This window comes from Melopsittacus undulatus, chromosome Z (assembly GCF_012275295.1).
Source record: "Melopsittacus undulatus isolate bMelUnd1 chromosome Z, bMelUnd1.mat.Z, whole genome shotgun sequence".
In the NCBI taxonomy this organism is placed as follows: Eukaryota; Metazoa; Chordata; class Aves; order Psittaciformes; family Psittaculidae; genus Melopsittacus; species Melopsittacus undulatus.
The window spans coordinates 24,604,474-24,629,187 of record NC_047557.1 but is presented as its reverse complement, the minus strand read 5'-3'; the positions used below and the strand labels follow the sequence as shown (position 1 = coordinate 24,629,187).

The 24,714-nt window shown below is 36.1% G+C and overlaps 1 protein-coding gene across 1 annotated transcript in view; it reads right to left on the bottom strand.

The window, feature by feature from the left end:
- Positions 1-1,260: 1,260 nt before the first annotated feature.
- Positions 1,261-24,714, bottom strand: part of DMGDH (dimethylglycine dehydrogenase) — a 43,265-nt gene continuing 19,811 nt past the window's right edge. The window contains exons 9-17 of the mRNA XM_034072707.1: positions 20,073-20,242; positions 19,753-19,906; positions 18,720-18,885; positions 16,074-16,204; positions 14,414-14,631; positions 13,377-13,534; positions 12,248-12,307; positions 2,689-2,823; positions 1,261-1,968 (exon numbers count right to left, since the gene is read on the bottom strand). Coding sequence (XP_033928598.1) covers positions 1,753-1,968; positions 2,689-2,823; positions 12,248-12,307; positions 13,377-13,534; positions 14,414-14,631; positions 16,074-16,204; positions 18,720-18,885; positions 19,753-19,906; positions 20,073-20,242 — 1,408 coding nt within the window. The 3' untranslated portion in view covers positions 1,261-1,752. The remainder of the gene's footprint in view (positions 1,969-2,688; positions 2,824-12,247; positions 12,308-13,376; positions 13,535-14,413; positions 14,632-16,073; positions 16,205-18,719; positions 18,886-19,752; positions 19,907-20,072; positions 20,243-24,714) is intronic.

Sequence of the window (24,714 nt, the reverse complement as noted above, 5' to 3'; positions counted from 1 at the left end):
TCTTCCAAACAGGAAAAGGAGTTACAAACCTGAATCTAACTTTCAGACTGGGATGCGAAAGGAATTATTGAAACGAGAGTTTTGGCATAGCAAAGCTTATTAGGGAAGTACACATGAGAGTCTGTATCATGATAACTGTTACTATTCACTCCAGGATGTGATGCCTAGTGAATTTGCATGTTCCCAAAAAGTATTGAAATTCAAACTATGTTCCTAAAAATTGCTTTCATTCTCCATAGTCTAAATAAAACCATATCAGCACAATGTTGTATTTTAGGTGTATTTAAATGCTAAAGGGAACAGGGTGGCCAATTGCCTCATTACAAATAATGTCACCTTTAGGAAAAGTAACATCTCTGACAGATTCAGCAAAGCATAACTAAATCCTTATGAAAGCATGAACTTCTGAAAGGATTTTTCACTCTAAATAGTTCTACATGCAAACCTACCAAAGCTTGTATATTTTACTTTGCACTGCTTTGTAAAAGACACTCAGAATAGCTCAATGTAATGTCAGCTTACTCTAGCAAGTGTTCATTACCAAAATTGAGTTTCTCCTGGTATATTCTGTTTATATGTTGCTTATTTGCTGAAAATTTAGAGGTACCAACTCCTTTGGAGAAAGTACATGTTGAGCACTATTCAAACATACTTTGAAAACATTTATCTATAGCCTAAAAGGGAATATTACTCTTTGTAAGTTGGAAACCGTGATATTGTTATTTTAAAGAATAGTTGAATATACTATGGAATTCAGAAGAGTGTTTTAATACTTTAATGTGTTCCCATCACATACAGTATCCCAATGCTGTTTATTCACGTATTGACTATCTAATATAGAATAAAGCTCCTCTGCTGTGAATTTAATTATATTTTTTCATTCATATTTTTTCATTGTTAATATTACTGTGCAAAGAACACATGGCTCTTATTGCTGTTCAATCTATAAATAACAGGAAAAGGAAGAACTTAATTCCCTTTTTGTCAGTCTAGAGTTTCAGATTTAGAACAGTAAACCCATGACACAGTACTTTAAGTTCTGTTAAGAAATGGCAGCAACATCCTGTGTGTTGTATAATACTACATGTAATCTGCCAGATGATTCATATAAGATAATGAAGACAATGATTCATATAAAATAATGAAACAAAAGGTCTGATCTCATTAAGGACTAGATTTTGATCTTATGTAAGAATTTTTGCCAGGATGACACATTGGAAAAAATGTTAACAGTTCAGTTTGCTTTTAATATCACCTTTATTATTTTTAATGATTCCCGTGATGTATTTAAATTCTTTAGGAAGCATTTCTGTGCAGAACTAGTGATACTATTTTAATGGTAAGTTTGTAGTGTCATGTTGTAAGGAGCCAGGATAAGCTACTTTACCCTTAGGGCAGGCAAAGGAGGAACGGTGAGTGTCAAGGAGGAAGAATTTGCTATTGGCCAGTACTAAGAGCAAATTTCTCATCTGCATGAATTTGGATGTGTCAGCCTATGGGATCAAGCTGAATCAAGGCTCTGCTAATTCCCAGCCACTTTCTGTTCCCCAGTGCTACTGAGAAGAGGACCACAACTCTGCTGAGATTTCTAATGCAAACACCATTGAATTTCTCACCCATGTACGGCAATGAGGATCTTGTGCTTAGTAATCTGCAAATCTGAGTAGTCTCATTCTCTTCATGCATATTAATGGAACTATTTCCTACTGCTCAATTTGCTGTATTCATACATTGTTGTATTCATATCTGTGTTCATATTTTTGGACTTTCACCCTTTTTCTGAAGGCGCATTCTTGTTGGTTCAGTCAGCACCAGTGGCTCTTGTATAATGGTTGCAGGATAATTTTTTCCTAAAAGTTCAACTTCCAATTTCTGTCCAACTTTGCTGAGTTCTATGGGAACATATGCAAAAGCCAGACTCTTCTGAGCACTGTAACTGAAACTTCCAGATGTGGTGTTGCCAATAACCTGGAAAAAACCCACAAGCATTTATCTTTATTTCCAAGATGCATTGAGATTAAAAAAACAAAATAATAATCTTGAAAAACAAAACAACCAAACAACCCAAACAACTACATATTTCATATACTAGTTTTGGCTTACAGATTTCAGGCATCAAGTGAATTTCAAGTATGTCATGCAGTTCATAATATTCTCTGCTGTGGGTGGTATCACCTTAAACTGGAAAGTTTTTGGTCCTTAAAAAGCAGTGTATTCATGTTGTGTCCAACTAAGTTTTCATGGGAACATACACTACACACATACATATGCTTGTTACATATAATAATTTAACTGCTAGTGAACGTTCTAATGTATGTTTCAATGTATATTTCAATGCTTCAGTCTGTGCTGAAGTGTAAAGGCCCAGACTTTGCCATTTTGTTTATTTCCCATGAATATAAGAAGTGTTGTTAGGACAGTGGAGAAATTGCAGACAAAGAGAATGGGTAACAATACTTCAATTAGTTCCAGATCTAGCTTCTGTGATGTGATGGTATTTCACATTTTCTCTGTAGATATTTACTTAGCCTTTGGTTCAAGCTTGAAGAATAGAAAGTGTTTATCCTAGCTTCAAATTAGTCTGTGCCAGTAAAATAGAAGTAATGAATTCACACTTGAAGCACAAAGTTAGATTCTGTTACTGAATAATTAACATTAATTTCATGTAACATGATCTGTAGTTCTTACCTTGCCATTATGCCACACACTTTCATTTCCCTCTGGATCAACATTATCTGTTTCCAGGGTGAGATAAACCAGTCTTCGTTTGAGCCCCTTTTCTTTAATTTGCTTCAGTGCTTGCTTTCCTGTAAAGTCTGCTGGCTGAAAAAAAAATAGAAGATAATGATGATAAATGGTTGTTTGGGTTCTTCAAAATTTTAGAAATACAAGCATTTAAAATTATCTTAATTTGTTTTCCTGTCACTTAAGTATTCTGTATAAAATACAGATGAAATAAAACCTTTGACAGATATTATATCTTGTATCTTGGTAGTTTTATAGTGGCACATTGTATCTTGGTAACTATTCAGTATATTAGTTCTTCTATAACTCAGTCCTTTAGTAGATATAATTCCTTCTTTATTTATTTTTTCCCACATACCTAGCATTTTATGGGATAATGAAGCATGTTAGTTAAAGAACAGTACTATCATTTGAAGTTCCCTTGTTCAGATTGCCTAGAAAGGTAAAAGTAGATTTACATCATTCTGGAAGCAGTGTGCATAAACGGGTGACAAGTACTGAGCCATCAGTAACTCTTCTGAATCCTCCAGGGTATATAGGACAGTCTTTATTGTATGTTGAGCTATTTCCACTGAGATAGTCTGACTCCATGGCCAGGTGCACAGATATGAGCTTCTTTCGCCAACAAGTAGCTGTAAACCGGATTTGTCTCACCCTGTTACACCCTAAGTCTTAAACGTAACTCAGACAACTTCCCTACTTAGTTGGCTGGATAGAGAATAAATTGGAAAAGGAAAAGAGAGTTGTTATAAACTTTGTGGTCCTGGACAGAATGCCTCAAGAACAAGAGAAATCCCATTTCAAAGATGCTTACAGTTTGGGTAGAGGACAAAATAGTAATCAAGCTGGATATCATTATTTCTAATATCTGTGCAGTAAATATTAGGAACAGTGGCTTACAAATTCTGCATGTTCATTTTGTCTTTAAAGGTATAGATCAGACAGAACAAAATATCTTTGCTCAACTAATTTGCAGAGCCACACCAGCCTGCCCCATGGACAAGAACCATAACAGCAGTTACAAGGTTCTCAGCCTTTGCTGAGAAGATGACTAGCAGTGAAAGCTACTTTTGCCCAGTTGATTTTAGGTCTGAAGAAGGAATTATATTTACTTGATGAGAGTTTGATAGACAAGAAGGGAAATATTTTTTAATACATCAAAAATACTATTTCTGGTAAAGATCTTTAATTCCTGTAGAGAGTCATTGCACTGTCAGAATTACAAGCAACATATACTTGGAATAAATTAGTATGCAATTATTTCATGTGTTCTTATTTCTGTAGGTCTTGTGCAGGTTCACATACATCTGTGTATGGGCTCAAAAGGAACTATTAAACCAATTGAACTTTGAACGATTAGATTCTGTAAGCAGTTGTGGAAAAGAGCTTATGAACCATTTAAGGACCCAATAGTCTGAAAATTGAGGTGGATCAACTAAGGATAAAGCAGGTAAGGATCACAGATGGCACCCTTTGGGGAAAGGCAGCATGAAATACAGCACAGATCAGAAACAGAAATGACAGTGAGGATTCATTTTAGAGTATAACTGTCAGGATACTGCTGGAAAATAGAAAGCAAAGATCTCAGACCAGCAAAAATAACCAGGTATTGTTAGTTCCCTCTTACTTTTCACAGAATTACATTTTTACTACACAGGAACATTTATGAAAGGAAATATGTACAACTAGAAATGCAAATAAGACTATATGCTATAGCACAACACACACACTAAAATGTTTTGCATGACAGAGAAAAATACCAAGGAAGTAAGTATTCTAAATATATGCTTAGCACTGAATTACCTGCTTCCTATACATGCTTATGTAATATCCAGTATTCAGTCACAAGGAAGGTAACTGTGGAACTAACCACATGTGTTTAAATACAATGTTATATGCCCTAGGGCCTTCTGACTGTGATACTCTAAAGCATCTAAGATGGCAGGATGAATGTTTGTGAATTTCTGTCCTTAGGCCTCTTAGTAGTAAGAGTGCCAACAGAGAGGGCTCTTTCAGAACCAGCTTCTGTCAGCCTTTTTCTACTGTGCCCTTTTCCTCAGCTGAGTCACCATCAAGTTTTGCAGAAGAACTGTAATCAGTGACTTTGGGAATGTTGTATCACACAACACAGATGTAGCTACTGCAATGCACAGCTCTTTTTTTCACGTGTACTCTGATAGTTGCAAGTGCATAGATATAGAGAGATATGAAAGCGTTATAAAACATCTATAATTTTTTTTGTCTGGGGTTGTTGTGGTGTTTTGGGTTTTGAGGGGTTTGTTTGCTTGTTTGTTTTTAATTCAAGATTTCTGGTTCATTTTTACCTCTATGAATTCTTCATTTAGAAATGGAAAAATAGCTTCCATAAAGGTTAATGCAACACACGTTAAGTAGATTCTTGAATACAACTCGATAAAAGATGTGTATTGCTTTTATGGATCACTTCCAGATTAACTGTATAGATGACAGTTAACTCCTGTTAATATACTAATTCTTGGAACCTTAAGGTTGACAGCAAAAGTATTTTGACTTCCATTTCTTAATTACCTTTAGGATATGGAAACCATTAGAGCCAGCAGCTGGCAGGCTTTAGAATCTCTCTATGGGTAATTTTTTGCCTGTTGGTTACAGACACAAAACTAAATTCTTAACCAATTAATTTTAACTAGGCCAGGCTTTTGGGCACCTGGAATAAACTGTTACATAATTCTTAAGCTAGCTGGAGGTGGATTTGAGGGATTTCATGTAAAATGAGTATGTTCTTTGTTATTTTATGCTCCTTGAAGGTTAACCAAGAGGTAATCTAGAATTCAAGCTGTGCAAAGTGTACACAAATATGTAAATATACACACACACACACTCTGCAAATATCTGTATATATATGCATAATAATGTATATATCTGTAAGTACATACAATGTGTGTATATATAAGTACATACATAAACACACACATATGTACAAACACTATATGAACATGGATAAAAATGTATGTGAAAATGTATGTGTACATATAACATAAAACTGAAAAAAAAGTATATATATAGTTTTTTAAAATATTTAAAGAAACTCCTTAAGAAATTCTAACCATACGAATTTGACCACTTCAGTCTTTCTGTTTTACAGTTCTAGGGTATCCATGTCAATTTTACACTAACTTATTTCCACCATTATTCATTTATTAATGAGTGTGTGTGTGTGAGGTTCATTACAATAAGACAGCATTTAGAAACTAATTCTTTCGACCTCGGCCCCACAATTCTTGGTAACAACTGCTTCCTCTTTCTCAGAGAAAAGTAGCCAGTTTGAGTATTCCTTCTATTTGTTCTAACTTGTGACACTAAACATAATGCAAGGAAAAAATGCCATTCAAAACAGTAACAATGAGTATTGAGAAAGTCACATTAAAAATGAACATTAAAAAAGGAAAACAAAAAAACCAAAACAGAACAAAAAGAATGGAAACAGCGAAAAGCCCTAAACAATTCCAAACTCAAACCCAATTTAAAGCTGCTCTTAATCGTCTTTCAGTTTTAAAAAAATCATTTGACATGCGACAACAGCGTAAAACTTTTACTACTTAAGAGCAAGGACAGTCCTATTAAGCTAAGCCTAAAATGAGAAGACATATTATCTTGTCATAAGCTCCTAAAGCATTAACATTTGGCAGGTATAATGTTTTTCACATAAAAGAAAAACACTTCTTAGATACAAGATTTTTGCTTGTGTTACCTAACACACAGATTATAGTGGAAAATCACACCACAAAGACTAAGCTGTCTTTGTGATGTGTTAAGTTTTTAAAATAGCATATAGTTAAAGGGACCCCACTGATTATTTTATCTATTAACATATTGGTCATATATACATACAGATATATTTATATTTTAAAGAGTTCAGGAGACAATAACCAATGAGATGATTTTTCAAGTACAGAGATGTACCCTGAAAAGTTTATCTTGCTGTGTTTCAAGTGTGCTTGGCTTTTAATGTCACACAGATCCTAATTCTAATCCTCTGTAAAAATATTTTGTGTCTTAATGGAAGCAAAGGAATAGAAATTATTGATAAAACTTTAATTCTTTTTTAAATTTATTTTTCAAGATTGTACAGTTTAGTAGAATAAACTCTAGGTATCTAGGAAGGAAAACATCATATCTATTCAGCAGTAAGTGGCAACAAAGATATGCAAATCTCTTAATAATGAAATGTTGAAATTTATTTGGTATGCTACTTATGACTGCGGGCATATAGCCAAATTATGTGCACAAAGGCACCCAACTGAGTAAGGCACCACAAACAGCTGCTGCATTCTGCTGTAAACATCATGTTACAACACACTGGAGACAGCATCAATACAGCATTTTGGAATTAATTATTCTTAGTTGGATGCATTTGAATAATTTCAGGGTAACGCTGCAAATGATATCACCCTCACCAGGGTGATAACTGAAGATCATTTTCCTCTGCAGGCAGCAAATATTTGACAAGTTTATTTTTCTGTAACAAGACAAAGCTACAATTAACACCACAGAAAACAATTTTCTAACAGTTTTCTAGTTTCCACTAGAGGTGTGGCCAGTCAGTATGTGTGGCACCTGCATCACTGTGGCTTTCACTCAATCTGTCTAAGCCATTCTTATATGCAAACAGCCAGCTGTAAAAAATTGATATAAACAACTGATGAATTACTGATTATTTTGGGTCATCATTTCTATCTTAGTGGGTATTTACTGCTTTACATGGCCCAAGAAACACAGTGGGAGCGATCTAGGTGTGCATTTTATACAGGTAACAAAGTAACTGCAAATTCTTCCCTGTGTGTTTCATAAACTGTGTAAATTCACAGAATGAATCCTCTGGTTTATGACCCTCTGGACATCAAATGAAGTAACCATACAATATGGTTCCACTCCTAAATTTTAGTTTGACTGGGGACAGGATCTATTTGGAAAAGTACACTGAATAAATATGTCATAGGCATAATAAATGGGAATTGAAAGAAAGAGGGGGGAAAGTTCCCTTACCCCCTCTCAAATACCTTGTACCTTTCCATTGCTCCACCTTTACTCAGATCCCTCTGTTTTCCCCTAGGATCCGTATCCCTTCTTCAGTGAAATTTGTGCTCTTTCTTCTTCTACCTCCCTTTCTTGTGTGGAGTAGAGCTGGCACAAAGCACGGCCTTATATGCAACAGATTATGGAGTGGGGTCAGAGATCACTACTGTAGTTATTCCTCTCAGAACAGGAGAGATGTATATTGGAGAAGTGCAGAAAGGCACACAGCAGCAATAAGGGGAAGTTACAGAACCTCCTAAAGTTCAGCTTGTCCAGTATCAAGTTGTAGCACTGCTCCCACCAGACCCAAACAGCATGTGCAGCCATTCCTCCTACTAAGCTTGCCCTACATACCCTATACTAGATTTTAGATATGAGAAGATTAAAATGAACCTTTTTCTATGGTTCCACAAACACAGCTCCTATTTTAAAGTCAGTGATTTTTTTCAAGGGGAAAAATAAAATTTTTAATTTTTTTTTAAATTAAAGAAAGCCTGCAAATAATTTAGAAGTAGCAGACATAACCAAATGGCTACAAGTGGTTGTTTTCCCAGTTATGCCCTTCTCATTTGTTGCCTTTATGTTTCTGAAAGCATAGAGTGTTACCAGATCAGAACAGCAGCATTTACATGGAATGATGATACAAATGACTACGTATGCTGCAAAGCTGCAGAGACCCAGAGCCAGCATCCACATCCTTTCTGCTGTTTTCTGTACCCTCCCTCTTCACCTTGTGCTGGGTGGTGTTTGTTGCCAGAGCCCCACGGACCCATGGCAGGACTGATAATCCTGTTAGCACTCCCCTTTTGGAGGGCATACTCTCTGCAGTTGTGCCAGTCCTAGCATTTTTGTTAGAAAAAATGTTTATAGTTTTGTGCTTTAATAAATTGAGGTATACTATCTTAGATCATGAGCTGGACTGACACAACTGTGAGGCCGTCCTGGCAGAGTGGCCAGGAGGGAAACAAATGACGCAAAATAGGAGGACGTGAAACTGTAAGCTTAAACCTGCTACCAAAGGAATAAAAATATAGAAGCCCAGCCTTAGCATAACTCAACTTAGCTTCATATAACAGTTTATGTACAGTTGTGTTGGAGGTTAGGTCAATCCTCAAGGATCACATCTTGTCATTCACCCATCTCATTAAAGCTGCAGGGTATGACACAACTTCTATTGATAACGAATAATGAAGTAGTTAAATGCTCATGTGTCTAATAGGTGTAATAGTAAAAACCAGCAAATGTCAAAGTGAGAAAGAGGGGTAGGACTTGCAGTCTTTATTGACATCGAAATTCAGGCAGTCACTGAGTAGCACTGGTGAAGATGAGGCACAAATAGTGCAGAGCAGACAGGTAAAGGAGAAGGAAACAAAGGAGAAAGTTTTGTTTTGTTTTGTTTTGTTTGTTCTGTTTTGTTTTAAAAAAAGGCTGGTTAGAGTAGTGAGAAATGCTGGGTATGGCAAAATCTGGAAAGAAGCTTGGAATGGAAAACAGAGAAACTGCCCCAGTAAATAAAAAGGGCTGCAACAAAGAAACACTGCCCCTGATAACGGTATTTCCTTCTAGTGGAAACTAACACTAAATTTTAGCTGAGCACCCAGATCCCCGCCTGGAAGGGTGCAGTAGACCAGAGTCCCAGTCTCTACTACGGCACTCTCTTCCCGAATCGCAGTGAGCTGCTCCTGCAGAGGGAGTGACCAGGAGATGGCAGTCTCGGATATAGCAAAACCAGTCAGAAACGTACGAGCTTATTTAACTTCTGACTACTGCCGCTGAACGCTCTTGGTAAGTGCTAGCACTATTGGATTCATATGGACCTTCTGAAAGAGTTTATTTCTGTGAGCTACTAAAATTGACATAGAGAATTTTCACTCTAACATCAAGTTTTATTGGGATTTCTGGTCTGTTATGGTCAGGAGAAAAATAGGCTGGTTTAAGAATATTGAATTAGCTAAAAATAATCATTTCAGAAGACCAAAAAGAAACACTGCAGAAGGTTTCAAAGATGTAATCAGCTTCTGAAATAAGGAAATATCTTTTCTATATATCCATAATGAACATAATAATCATTTATAAGTTTAAAGTATAGCAAGAAAACATTTTCTCATGTAAGGATGGTGAATTACTAGAACAGACTGCCCAGGGAGACTGTGGGATCTTCAAGAGTGAGAGGTCTTCGTGATTTCACACTTTTGATCTATATGGCAAGGTAAACACAGATGTAGTTGATTATGCCATAGAACAAAGGTCTGGAGTAAATTAACATCTGGTGAGTGCTTACCTTTTTCTATAATAATATCTGAAAAATCCATTGGTTTTAAACCAGGGTTTTGAAAAATAAAAAGCATTCAGAGGTGTTATATCTTTGACTCGAGCCTGAGAAAATGCAAATGTGCAGCAGAACTGAAACAATATTCTGAGATGCAGAGCAAAATGAATTGCAACTTTTTCCCCTTTAAAGATATTCTGGGAATTTCCTGACACAAAAGCCATTAGAACTCTATCGAATATTTATTAGCAGAGTGCTTATTCATGAGATGAGGATTTCTAACAACTTACCTAACTTCCTAAATGTAGTTGAACAATCAAAAGATCAACAGTTATTAAAAAAATACTCACCCCTAAACCAGGCAGATTTTGTTGGTATTATGAAGACACTGTGCTCTCTAAACTAGAAATTAATTCTGCTAGTGTCCCGCAAGTTTGGTTTAATCACAACCCATCCTGCTCATTTGTGCAAAGAAGCAACTAATGCCAAAATTAGAGAAAACAAAAAAGTATCAAGCAGGGTCTAAAGAAAACTAGCTGGAACAATACCCTCTCTTCAGCCTTACTGATAAAATGAAAGTTGCCACAGGAGAACTGAGGAAAAAGGTTTATTTATTGTCATGCTATATAGACCAGGGAGGGGAAGGAGGGTGAGGGGTGTCAACTTAAGATTTTAAGAGTTTTTCCTGTTACTCAGGACAAAAAAATTACTAGTCCATATATACCTGAAGACAATGCATACCTAAACTTTGTAAACACAGAGAAATATCAGTATTTTATTGGTAATTTACATCTCTTCCTATTTATTCCCCACATATTTAAATGTCCTTTTGTGGAAATAAAGTATAATTTTTTATTTTATTACCTTCAATGGCATTTGGTCATTCATTCACTTTAATTTCTTTAGAAACTGTTCAAGTTTTCTATGACATATCACTCGAGATTCACTTATGCTGAAGTCTTTTTGCTTGTTTGTGAGCTATTTGAGCTGCTTGTTGCACAGTAAGAAGACTTTGGTAATTGACTGAACAGTACCTTTTCGTTTTTATTTACACAGGAATCAGCACGTTCCCCAATTGGGGGTGCATGTTTAAAGGAATAATTTTTTTCAGGAACTCAACTAATAAAGATGTCACCCCCCCCCCCCCAAAAAAAAAGTATCTGTTTCCTGTAGTTTTTTTTCTCATTTGCCTTTTATGGGTGAAGTTTCCTTAACAATAGCAACTGATAGCAGAATATTTGCTTATCTTCAGTCACAGTGGCCTGTGAGGATTGCTGAGTTCTATGCCATGCCAAACACACCAAAACCAGAGGTGTGGAACTGGGACTCATAGCCCCAAACTGCCAAAAAGCAGAGTAAATAATCTCACATTGCACTTCATGCTACAGCGTTTAGACTGCTTCCAATATCTGAGTAAGCTCAGGTACCTCTGCAGTGTAAACATACAGTCACAACTGCCCCCGTTTCTGTCAATAAATAAACGTAGATTATTTCCTTTTTCACATCAGTTCAGCAAAACTGGCAAATATTTTAGGCTTAGATCCTGCATCTACACTGGAGAGTCATTCCATGCCCATTCATCTGCAACATGAGTATCTGCTCTAGAGAGCTGTTCCAACCCTGCATTTCAACCCTGCAGAGAACTTTGAGGAGCAATGAAGAAGTACTTCATGCACATTAGTGCTTTTCTACATTTTGCATGGGCATCTTGGTAAGCTTTCCCTGCTTATGGCTGCTTTCCTGCTTACATTAATCAAAAAACAAAAAAAAACCAAAACCACAACAACCAAACCCAAAAAGCCAACAAAACAAACAAACTCCTTTAATAAGAATGAACAGGGAAAATATTTTCATAATATGAATAGGCTTGTTCAGCTTATATACAGACACTACACATTTATAAAACACAACTCCAATTTCTCTATGAAAATAAATCAGTTATTTTTCACATAGACAACACTTAGTATTTGCAGCTTCCTGATCTAATGTATAATTCTGATAGCAAAAACCATGGGAAAATACTAAACATTTTTTTTAAATCAAATTGATATTTAGAAAGTACTTAGAATTATAATTTTCTAAACCCATTTTTATTTTACAGATAATGAGTTTTTCTTTTCAAACACTTAAAGAAATAACCTTGGACATAATAGAACACATTGAAAATAAATGACATACCTTGTTTAGCTTTACAAAGTATTCCAGTCCAGCTTCCAAGGGATTAGTGTCACAGTTCATCTGTTAAAAAAGATAAATTCACCATCTGTACATGATGGCCCATCATAGCTTTTGGGCTGGGGGCTTCATTTATTCATTCTATGCATCCTTTTATTTACGCCTGTGTCAGTGTCTTCCATGTTACATCTGTGCAATGGCCATTTTAATACACTGCATGTTTCCAGTATGTGATTTAAACAGAATATCTACTACTATGCCTAATATAAAGTATAGATATGTAAATCATTTATCTAAGTTTCAATATGCAAAGTAAATACACATTTCAGTGAGAGGCAGAATTTCATCAAAGCAAAATGGAACCTGTAGAAGACTAAATAAGTAAAGTACACACATAAAATGCAAACCAGCACAATGACTTAGCTGGAGAGGAAAATAAAGCACAAAGCCGATTTTATTCCCCACATTTCCATTGGTGAATGAGGTTTTTGGTAGCATTTGAAGCAAGAATGAAAGTAATTATCGCTGGGCAAGCGAAAGAAAGAAAAAAAAAGGAAAAACACCCACCATTTCATCTTCTTGAGTTCTTTCATTTCCAAAAGCATTAAGAAAAATTTAAGGTAAGCAGAAATTACACTGATTTTCCCCAAATTTTCTAACCTCCCTGGACAGTTCTTTATTGCGAGTAAGAAAATTTGGCAGACATAAACTAATGGCAACTGAAAAAGTTCCAAATACATTATGAAGCAAGAATAATTGGTCTCTCCTGACAGAGTTATTACAGGAATCAAACATTTTCAGAATCTACCAGCCAAACCTTTGATTTCAAAACACTAGAGCACAGCAAAACTCTCAGAATTTTGTTACACACAAGAGGGGAAAACATCAGTGAATGAAAATAAATGTCTCTTTGCCAGCAGTGCAATGGAGTATACTGATTATTTCTGTTTAGAAATTACACTGTCCAGAATTATAGCTGCTCTTCCTGCTCAAGGTAAATTTTATTTTCATGCTAAACTGAGACTCTGGAACAAACACTGCTTGTGCTAACTCTAACTAAAAGCAGGATAATCATAATGAAATAAATAAATAAATAACCAGAAAGATTAATAGAGAAGTTACATTTCCTGACCTCTGCTCCCCAGGCTCGGAAGCCCTTTTCCAGTCTTAAGGCATTCAGAGCATATGTTCCAAAGTTGTCAATGCCCTCTTTTTGGCCAGCTTCCATGATTGCATTGTAAAGAGCTATAGAATCTTCTTTTCTATGATAAAGCTCCCAGCCCAATTCACCTGTTATACAAACAAGATTAATGCTTTCAGCAGCTCAACAATGAAGCAATCCTAATAAATAGAATCCTATCTTTGGTTAAAAGTGGGGATCAGTGCTGTAACTGTTAATTCACATTTTAGGTCAACTCTGATATTAAACAGCAGTCTAATTCCCTGAAGCAACCACCAGAGCCTTTGTGCCCTTGATCTTGAGCAGTGGTACTAGTGTTCTAATTTAAACTGTTAACTGAAATCAGGGTGGAAGGTGGAATCAGAAGAAACAGTGAGAATAGGTCATGTAATGAAGTCACACTGAGAGGTGATGCTTAAGGGCATTATAAACAGATGATGACTTGGCAAGCAAAGAGCAAATGTAACTGAGTATAAATAAGCATAAAATGAATGTATTATATTCAGTACAACAGAAAGAGAATATGAATTACAAGGAATTCAGCTGCTTCAGAATGCTCTGAATTCAGTCTATTGCAGTAGAGATGGACATAAAAAGAAATAAAAATACAAAGTAACTGAGAAAAACAAATACTCAGCACTACAGCATTACACATTTGCAAGGGATGTGGCAAACACTAATATAAGGTACTCCAAAAACAATTCTTGACGTTGGTTTTGCAACAGATACCACAGAGGTTATCAAAACTGGCCTTTTGTTCTGTAAAATAAATATTTGCACTATAGGGCATTCTAGAGAGAAAGGTCTTGGAAAACTCAGCACAGACTCTGACGGTTTCACATTTGAAAATCAATATACTCATATCTAAGTGTGCTTCCTCACACATTAATATATAAAATGTAATTAACCTATTTCTTGATGAAATTCAACATAATTTTCATTACACTTATTGTCTGTTTGCTGAAGAGTCTGTTTCCTCTATTGCTTACCTGTGTATGATATCCTGATGGCAGTAACAGGAATATCAGAAAGTTTCAGATGTTTAGACTGCAGAAACTTAAATGAACCATCACTTAGATCCTCATCTGTCAACTTCTGGAGGACCTGTCTTGCATAGGGGCCCGCTACACCAAGTACTCCCATCTCATCTGTCACGTTTTCTATTTCAACTTTGTAACCACCTCTCATTACATTCTCTTCTATCCATCTGCAGATAAAACACAGTATTGATGTTAAATTCTTTATGAAAAGTAACTGATTTAGATGAAATAAAAAAAGGAATGATGTTTTGTTGGTATTCATCTTCCCAGCAGTTCCCAGACCCACACTTTCTGAAAACAAATGGAATTATGTGTTAGTCATACCCATCACTGATGTTAAACTGTTTTCTGGTGAGGTACTGGTATATAAACACAGGCATCTTGGATAGACAGGAAACATGATAATTTAAATGGGTGGAACAGTGTTTTCACGATAAGAGAAAGAAGTGATCTCATAGGACTGAACAGAGATCTGCTTTTGGATCCAGAATGTGTTAATAAAAAGTCAACATACAAAAAGAGCAAGGAAGAAACACAGTGAACATAAGTTCCCAAATAAATTCCCTATGTCAATAGAAATGTACAACCAGGTTTGTTTCTTCCTGTGTACAGTATTTAAAGTACTAGCAGGAAGTTCTGTTTTAAGCAAAAACATGAGCTGCGTATTATCTTTCAGGAAGTTCACAAAATAAATGAAATGCATATATTTAAAAATCTTCTGAAGTAGTATTAATGCACTATGATGTACATTAACAATGTGTTAAGCAGTGTTAAAAGATAGCAGGCACATTGGAGCGCCAAGTGGGACAGTAGAAATTCTCTAGTGCCTCTAGTAAATGCCTTTGTTTCCTGAATGTGCCAACAGTCCTACTTATTCTTATGAGAAAGTTATGAAATGGTACATTGTTCATTGTGTATCAGGATAGCAAATTTCAGTCTTTTATATGTTGATTCATTCTAAATAACTGATTTGTCAGCAATCTCCACTGAGAAAAATTCTTTTTCTTAGTATGTAAGTACAGCTGCTAATTGTACTAGATATGTTGCTTCCAGTGCTCATCTATGAAAGGCACTTTAATGAAGTCATCCTGCAATTGCTTTTACTTCTTTTCTTTCTGCTATCTTGCTTCATTACCCCAGAGCCCAGAGCAGAAGACATTATCACAGTATCAGGAAGACTACACTAGCAATTTGTATTGGCCAGGTCAGTGCCTCTGAGGTCATCCGTATTTAAAGCCAATTTTCTTTTTTGCGTAAGAGAAAACACTAGAAAGGAACAACTATGCTCTGTTCCATCATACAATGTCAAGCACAAACAGGTTCAAGAACAAAACAAGAACTACCTCCATCAGTATTACATAATTATCAGTAAATTCTCCCTCTTTTTACATCAGCAACAATCCGATATGCACTGCTTATGCTTCATGATTCAAGTCAACCAAGCTTCTAGGAAATTAAAATCAATAAGTAAGTAGAATTCTCAGGTGAGAATTTCACTTAGTGAAAGGTCTGTTGAATAATAATAAAATATTTGGCACTTGATAAAAGGGTTTCTATATTAATGTGGCTATATAGCAGTATGTACTTACTGTAGTAAAAATAAACTAACCTCAGATCATGGAGTTCTGACCCTGAGCCAGTTACAAGCATAAATTCTCCAGGATGCAGTTGAGAGACTGTTAGCTCAGCATAAACTTTTCCTCTTGGTGTTAACATATGGCTTATATTTGTAGAACTCACCTACAGGGTAAAATTTGCAAATATTAAGAATGCAAAATAAAAGTTTTAAATTCTTAAACATTATGAAATGTATGGAAATTTATTTTCACTTGAAAGAAACACAAATTTTTTATGGTTGTTCTCCTATGCCATAATAGGATTGGACAAATGCACAACTGGCCAAGCTTATGCTTTACAATGGAAATGATACATTTTTCTTTATAGAAAAAAAAGAGAAAATTTTGAAATAAGGTAAATCAAGACCTTTATAAATATTTGTTATTTGTATATTAGACAAGGCATTCTTAAGTTACATTTGATTTAAGACTGCATTTTCAACATGAATTCCATCAATTTTACTCTGTTCCCTGATCATCCAACCAAAAAATTTGTAGGTTATTGACATAAATATTCTTTTTTAATCATGTAAATAAGTCTTTCAGATCCCAAAAGGATAAAACAAACTTTGCCCCTTACTTTACAGAACGAAATGCTGGGTTGGCTTATACTTCTGTGGCCCTGATTTACATACGCTTTTTTATTTTATGTAGTTGCTGACTATGAATCTACATCTCTGTACATTCGTATCAGGTTCTGTGTCAGAAACATGATTTCTAGAGGCAAAGTTTCAAATAAAAGTTACTTAGCTGTGACCATAAAACATACACATGTTCATAAAGGTATCATCCATAGCAACAGAAATATGAATGTGCCATAGACATTGTGCTGTCTGGTTCCAGAGGCAGAATTTAATTCTTATTTCATTCTGCTTTCATAAGAACCTTGTCAGTCACCCAGTCAGAGCCCAGACAATGAATGGAAAAACAAAAAATATTGCAGATATTAACATTCTTTTGCAAGATCATATTACATTAATATAGTTACTGGCATACTACAGGCACATATTTGAATTTTCAGGATCTAATGCTAGTCACATTCAACTTGTTTGTGATACAAGTATATCTCAGTAACTTCACTGAATTATTTTATGATGCAGAATAGCATGAATGGCACCAAAAATCAGTCAGCTTAAATAAGCAATTTTCATGAATGCTGGATTTTTTAGTGGACTCTTAAACTGTTCATTCCACTTTGCCATCTAGCTTTCTTTTTCCCCTTAGTAACACTGATGTAACTCTACTGAAAACACCTGCTTTTTTCCCATAATTTCCTGTTCAATCTTGCTTTCCCTTTATCATGTAAGTATATTCACTGTTACCCACGGACACTGATGACACTCTTTCCCTGCCTCTACTCCAAGCCAGAAAGAAAATAAAATTCCAATCTATATTATTATCACAAAATTAGTACAGTAAAAAAATATGACAAATATGAATTCAGGTTCTTCTTTTACTTAAACCTATAGGATATCAGTCTTGCATACAGCCTTCCCATTCATTTGGCTCTGACCTCTGAGAAGGTACCTACCTTCATAACTATAGTCTTAGTGTACTTCGTGTTTCCCTATGCTTCCTCCCACTGGTGTCTGAAGTGGCTAAAACCATCACCTACAGCAAACACTTTGTGAAATTCTGTGCTGAAATGGGCAAAAGCAGGAAGATAAAGGGTACCCCAAGGATAGTACCCTTTGGACTACCAAACGGTAGTATGGAGCACTACCATAAACTGAGGACCAAGAAAAAGAAACCTGGAGTATTCTGTCACAGTATGCCATTTTTTAAAACATGATCATATTTTGATGATCTGTGAGCAGCCACAGTTGTGGAAAAAGGACAGGGTGAACTGAAAGCTGAATAACCTGAATGTTTGGAACCCTTCCAGCTCCAGGCAGCCAGAGTCAGTATGAGTGGGTGGAAAATAAGCATGGGTCACATTTGAAAAAAAAAAAAAAAAAAAAAGGAAAAACAAAAACCTACAACAAAACTGTTCCCTTGGGCATCCAGGAAGAGTGCTACATCCAGCTACGGTCAGGGAAAAGCACCTTGCACTGCTCTGTTCTGCTACCTTAAGCTACCACATTATAGCACAGTTTTAGGCAGGCAGCTACCAAGCTATTCTACTATTTATTATTACAAATTCCAAGGGAGATTCACCTGGTCTCCCTCAGACAAGGATTTAGAATATAGGAGGCTCTGTCCAAACATAAGGAAATACTTTTGTACTGGAAAGGTGACTTAAGCAGAGCAACAGGTTGACCCGAGAGCTGTTGGAGTCTCCATCCTTGGAGATACTCAAAAGTCATCTGGACATCATTCTAGGCAAATAGCTCCAGGTGACCTGCTTGAACAGAGGGCTGGACAAGATGACCTTCAGAGGTCCTGTACAACAGCAAGCATTCCATGGTTCAGTGATCTGTGCCAAAAGGTACTTCTGCTTGGGGCTGCTCTAGTATAAACCCTACTGTTCATGCTCTTAACTGAGTGAAATACATCTCCTCATACAGCAATTTCTCCAAAGAATCTGAGTGTTCATTATCTGAAAGATATGGAACAATATTGTGCTTCATTTTCAACACAGACAAGCAGATCTTGTTTGTCTAAATCCTATATTAAAACAGTTATTACCGTCCATTTACCTTTGGAACAACATTTGCAAACAGATGATCCAGCAGCTTAACAGAATCTGTGCCTTTTACTTTAAACTTGCCAAATGGTGACAAGTCAATCACACCAACATTTCCCATAACCTGCTTATATTCACGACCCACAGGGTCAAACCAATTTGTGCGTCGGAAACTGGGTCTGAAACAGAGCATTTAGACATATGAAACACAATTTGAAAATTCAGTGGTTTTTTTTTCAGCAAAAGGTAGTTTCCAGTTTCTTTAGTATAATAATCATCCAAAAGAGATAGAATTTTCCAACTGTAGGCAGCTTACTGAGTATTTTCCTTGGTCTAACATAGCTTAATTATTAAAATCTTTTAACAACAGAGAAAGATATGGGTTGATATTTTATCAACTGTTTTGTACAATAAACTGTCAACTGTTCAAATGTTAGAAGTAGTGGTCTGTTTTGTCAATTTACAGCATACTTTGTTGGTGAATCATTTATTTGAGTTTAAGGTGTCAGAGGCTTTATTTCTGAACAGCCAAGTGTGTCTCTTTATTCCTTTATGAGCCTCATTTAGATTGGGACTCAAGTATCCCTGTGGAAAACATTTATTTGCTGGATGTTCCCTGATGCAAGAAGGTAACTAGGCGGGCAGGCACAGAGGGGGAAAGAAATTAAAAAAAAAAACATAAGAGGATTGTGCTTCTCTTTTCCTGGGTGTTACATAGAAAAGTATGAGCTTTTTCATGAACACATTATACTGTGCTCCTGATCAAATAATAGTAAAGGGTGAAAATATAAATTTATAATGAACTTACTGTTTTCTATCCTGTTCCTTAAGCTAGGCTGCTCCCTGATATCCTAATCCTGGCACAGTAACAGGATACCTCAATATGTGTTTTGAAATGTCTGCATTATCAGAATTGGATTCTATGGAAAAAAAACTAAGAATGGAGTATCTACCTAACTGATACGTTTAGCTGAAATTCATGATAAATGTATGTTTCTCATTAATTATATCTCAGGGTGGGGGAGAGAAATTAATCTTTCATTTACTTGTATTCAGTATCATCTCCAGGTTTGTAGAACCAATGAGGTTGCTCCCATCCTGCATGAAAGCCCATTGAACATTTTGACTTCAGCAAATCATACAGCCCACTGGTTCTCTCTGTTGGTCTTCCAGCAAATCTTTCTTCTTTAGGGTAACCAACTAGAGAGGAAAAACATCCAACAAAACCTGAACTAAAAAAACATGGCATACTAAGATCCTCACCAAGACAGAATACATGTAGACAGAAATCTAGAGGCAGGCTTTGCTGGAATCTATTTTCAGGATATAATTTATAATATGTATTTAAAAAAAAATACCTTCTTACCAATGTTATTAAAACCGTAAGATTCTCTTGCTTTGGCTGCTGTGTATTCTGTGGTGGTCCACTTTCCATAGCGGTTGGGATCTACTTCTATCAGGTCAAATGGAGGTTCCCCATCCAGGATCCAGTCACTGAGGTATTTTCCTATGCCACCAGCATGTATAATGCCATACCTTGAAAACAGGAAAAAGTCCTTCAGTGCCAAATCTTCTATGTTTTGTTTTTAAAAATCAGAACTAGCATATACTACTAATACACCCCCTAAAGTATTTTAAACTTGTTCACGTTATGTTGTTGCTGTTGTGGTTCTGTTTTGTCTTTTTTGCAATATTCCATACTTTATTGACAGATATTTCTACTGCCCCACTGCCAGCAACAGAATACCATTGCTAATATGCAGCTGTTGCCATGCTTGACATTACAGCAAGCTCTTTCATTACCTAAAGTTCACAATTTTACAATCTTTTCCATGGACATTACAACTCTTTAACAATTAATACTAAAGACAGTTCACACACTTCTGATATCTATTAAATACACCGTCTACTCATAGAATACCTCTTCTTTTTCAAACAGGTTTGATTAAAACAGACTCAGATCTGAAAAACAGACTGATACATTCTAGCAGCTACAGTGATTATTTACATTACAGTGACAAGAGCAACAGCAGCAAAAGTCAGGAGACACTACTCGATAGCTTTAAAGAAGTTGAAATACCAGCAGTACTTTTAATATTGTTCCACAGAAAACCAGGTCATGTAGAGGAACTGGGCATAAAATTAAAGGTGTGTTTGCAGGGGTGCCAGAGTTTGAGAACTGCTTTTCTTCACCTTGATTTACTTTCTCTGTTTTCCACTACAACTACAAAAAGAACTTGTTTCAGAAAGCTTCTGCTAAAAGAATAAACAAATAGCCATTTTTGCTACTTGTTGGTAGCAATAGCTTGTCTTGTTTCTACATAATGAGTGTGTGAAAGATGAGGCTATGGAGCTCTCTAGTTAAAAACTTACATTAAAGGAACAACACCAGACAGAAAGGTAGGTGCTCAGAAGTTATAAAGTGATAAATTTTAGGTTTCCTTAGTTAAATATTTTGTACGTATTCTAGCTTTTGAAATGTGTGACATTTTGACATCCATAAGGAAAAAGCTGTGTGTAAAATGTGCTTCTGTGAGGTACCTGAACTAGGCAACTGTGGACAAGGAACTTTGCTGTGCAGCGATATATGTATGTGGCTACTTGTCCACATACGACCAAACAGTACTGTGTAATGATAAATCACAGGCACCTCAGATTTGACACCAAAACATTTCATGACAAATAATTATTAATACCTCTGCGAATTAGTTTGCCAAATCTAAAAAAAAAAAAAAGTGTCAAAATAGCTTTCTGTCTAGGGAAAATATGAAAATGAATTCTTAGCTATATGTGAAGTACTGCAATAAGCACAACAGAAAAACCTCTGAAGAAATAGTAAGTCTGTCCAAACCAAGCTTAGATTAGCATGCAGCAATCAAGTCACATCACTCACACTGAAGAGCAAAGCTAAAACAAACCTGAATTGCTGCTCAGCAACTTGCATTCTAAATTCTATGTACTCAATTAAGTAGGCAAGGATCTTATGGAAAAAGACCAACTCCTTATGCAATAATTCCATTATAATGCATATGCATAAGAAGATTGAATTCAGATTACACAGACAACTTACTTCTGGCACTTGTAGAATCCCTGACCTCATGATATTGATGAGATTACTTTGAGAATAGTGGGGGTTTATCTGCTATTTATTTATTTAAATTAAACACAAATGTCAAACTGCTGAGTACATGAAGTAATTCTGCCAAAAACTCCTCTAGGCTGTTCAGCATAAATCTTCGGTCTCTCAGCAAAAGCTTCTATCACCACAGCTGATGCAGTAAGGATGAGTGCTTGAAAACTGCCATGCTGCAAGTGCTACAGAAGAATTAGCCATTGTTGGTGTTACTGTAATTAGGCAACCCTTAATTGTTCATGGGCACAAGTTTCACAACCATGGCTATGATGCCTTCAAGAAAGCTTCAGAAGTTTTAGCCAGTTTAAGCCTCCCTGAAACATTCATTACAGCCAAAACCCTAGCGGAACAAAACCCAGAGACTACTGCATGACTGTGGATGGTGAGAGGCCAAATAGAATGATATCTTTTTTAGCTTCAGTTGAACACTGCTGAGTTGATGGCAGGGTAACCACGGGGACAAGATGCGCTGGGAGGCTGCTCTGAAATGTGGAGTTGCTATTACAGGTACAGCATGGATCTGGGATGGGGGGTCTCCTGGGCTCTGCAGAGCTTTGCAGCACTGACTGCACAAACAGCTGCTTTCAGTGCTATGAGCTGGGCCCACATTATGAGAAATTTTAACTTACACAGGGTGTCCAGCTCCCTCATTACCTTGGATAATGGGGAGCTGATTGTATTAATATATTTCCTGCAGTTTTGCTACACAAGAATAAAAAACATGCTGTGCAGGGATATGATATTACAAGTACCTGTAAAAAGCAGTGTTTAGGCATGTCAGCCTTCATACAAGGATTTAGAGAAAATTCCTTTAATGAACACGAACTGCCTTTGTTTTTCTTCTCTCCTTCCAATCCCTGTCAAATTATCTTTTCCATTGTCCCTGTCCTATTCTTGCATTTTATTTATGAGTCCTTGTTTCTCACCGAGTTTTCACTCATTCCATTCCTTTTTCTTAGGAAATTGGAGTCCCTGCACACTGTGGTCCTTTTTCTAGTCACTTTGTCCCAGGTTTTGTAATTTTTCTAATCTATTTCTGCAGGAAAAATGTTCAGCCTCTGGCTGTAGATATTACTGTGGACAGAATGCAGGAATCTTAGTGCAAGATTTAGTGAGTCCCTATTAAGTGTTTGTAAACTGTAAGATTTACAAAGGCTTATGAATGGGACTCATGGATAGATTTTGTGAAGAATGGCAGAAAGGCATATCTTTGGGAAGGTCACTTCTGCCAAATGTTAAGTTCATTCTAAATAAATGGTGTGATTAGAGCTTCACAAAAGAAAGACTTCACCCCCCCAAAAAATTAATGCAGCAAAACAACATACCTTCCAATAATCTTGTTCTTTGGAATTATTGCACTGCTTTGACTATACTTTTCTGAACTTCTAGCCTACTCATGTTAATGTTTTCAAAGCTATAAGTAACTGAAAATGGGAAGCATTGAACAACCTTAATAATAAGCTCTGCTAAATATACCTAGTAACTTCTTTGCACATTAAAATGCCTGGCAAATTGCTAATTTTAGATAATAAGAATCCTCTAAACTAACAGCACTAAGTCCTCTGTCACAATGTCCCTGCTAGTTGACTATGAGATAAGGATTTGCTAATGCACACAAAAAATTACAACACTGGTAGAAACACTGCAGTGACCCAGAAGCACAGAACAGAGAGTCAAAAGTCCCTGAAAAGCAGACAAAGCAATCCAACGACAGCAACTCAATTGTAACCTGTGTCTAAACATTTGGAGACTAATCTAATTCCTGAAATGAGTAATTTAAAGAAATTTAGACATATAAAACTAGTCTTCAGCTTTTCCTGTATAGAACTTTGATTCTACTCCAGTTGACACCAATGAAGGAAAACAGGCTCCAAAGTCTGGCAGCAGAGTAATGAACTTAAACAGTCTTTTTGGTGAACAAGGACTAGGCAAACCACTTTTGTAACTGTAAGTTCTGCAAATGTTACTAAAAGATAACAAATTAATTTGTTTATTTTTTTAATCCAGTCAGGAAAGGTGAATATCTTTCACAACGAATCATTGCAAAATTACCAAACCTCTTTATTTTGAGGGCCTCAGAAAGCACATTGGTGATACTGCCTTATCTTATGATCTGAGGGTTTGTTTGGTTTGGATTGAAAGAAAACTGGAAAAAGCTGAGCTGGATTTTGAACAGCAAATTAGGCAATTGGAAAAACAACGTAAAAAGAATGTGTTCAATAACATGTGCCTGGAACTGTATTCAGTTCATTCTATCCATCTTGAATCAATGGTCAATGTAAAACAGTTAAGGAGAAGCCAGGAAGGATTTTACCACTGACTTCAATGCAGCCAGAATATATAAGATGTAAAATGCATTCAAATAAAACATCATAATAGGAAGAAGAATTACATCAGTAAAACACTCACTCCTTTTGTCACACTGCCCTCTTCATTTTCTTTCCTCCAGCACCCAGCAACCTCCAACAGCCAGAACCATTACTGTGTTCATATCTCTAGAGCAGTCAGTTGCCCAATATGCTGGCAATGCCTTCTGCTCAGCACACCTTTAATGCTTCACCTGAAAGTTAATACCTTATATGAAAAGTTCTCCCTGTACCACTCATTCCTGCCCAACTTCAGTGGCACCAGTTTCTGCATATGCCAAATGACTGTTGAATACAGTATAAACAACACATAAAATGAACTGTGCATTGTAAAACCCAGAATGTTTATGACTAACTTGCTGCACAGAGAGTTGCAAGTACTACCCATTTCTTTCTGCACACTTGTCACAGATATTTGCTTCCAGAATAAAAGGAGGAAATCCAAAAATTAGTGAGAGTTAAGAAGAAGTAGGAGAGAAGGATGAGATTCCGTTATGTGTGTAGTGGTG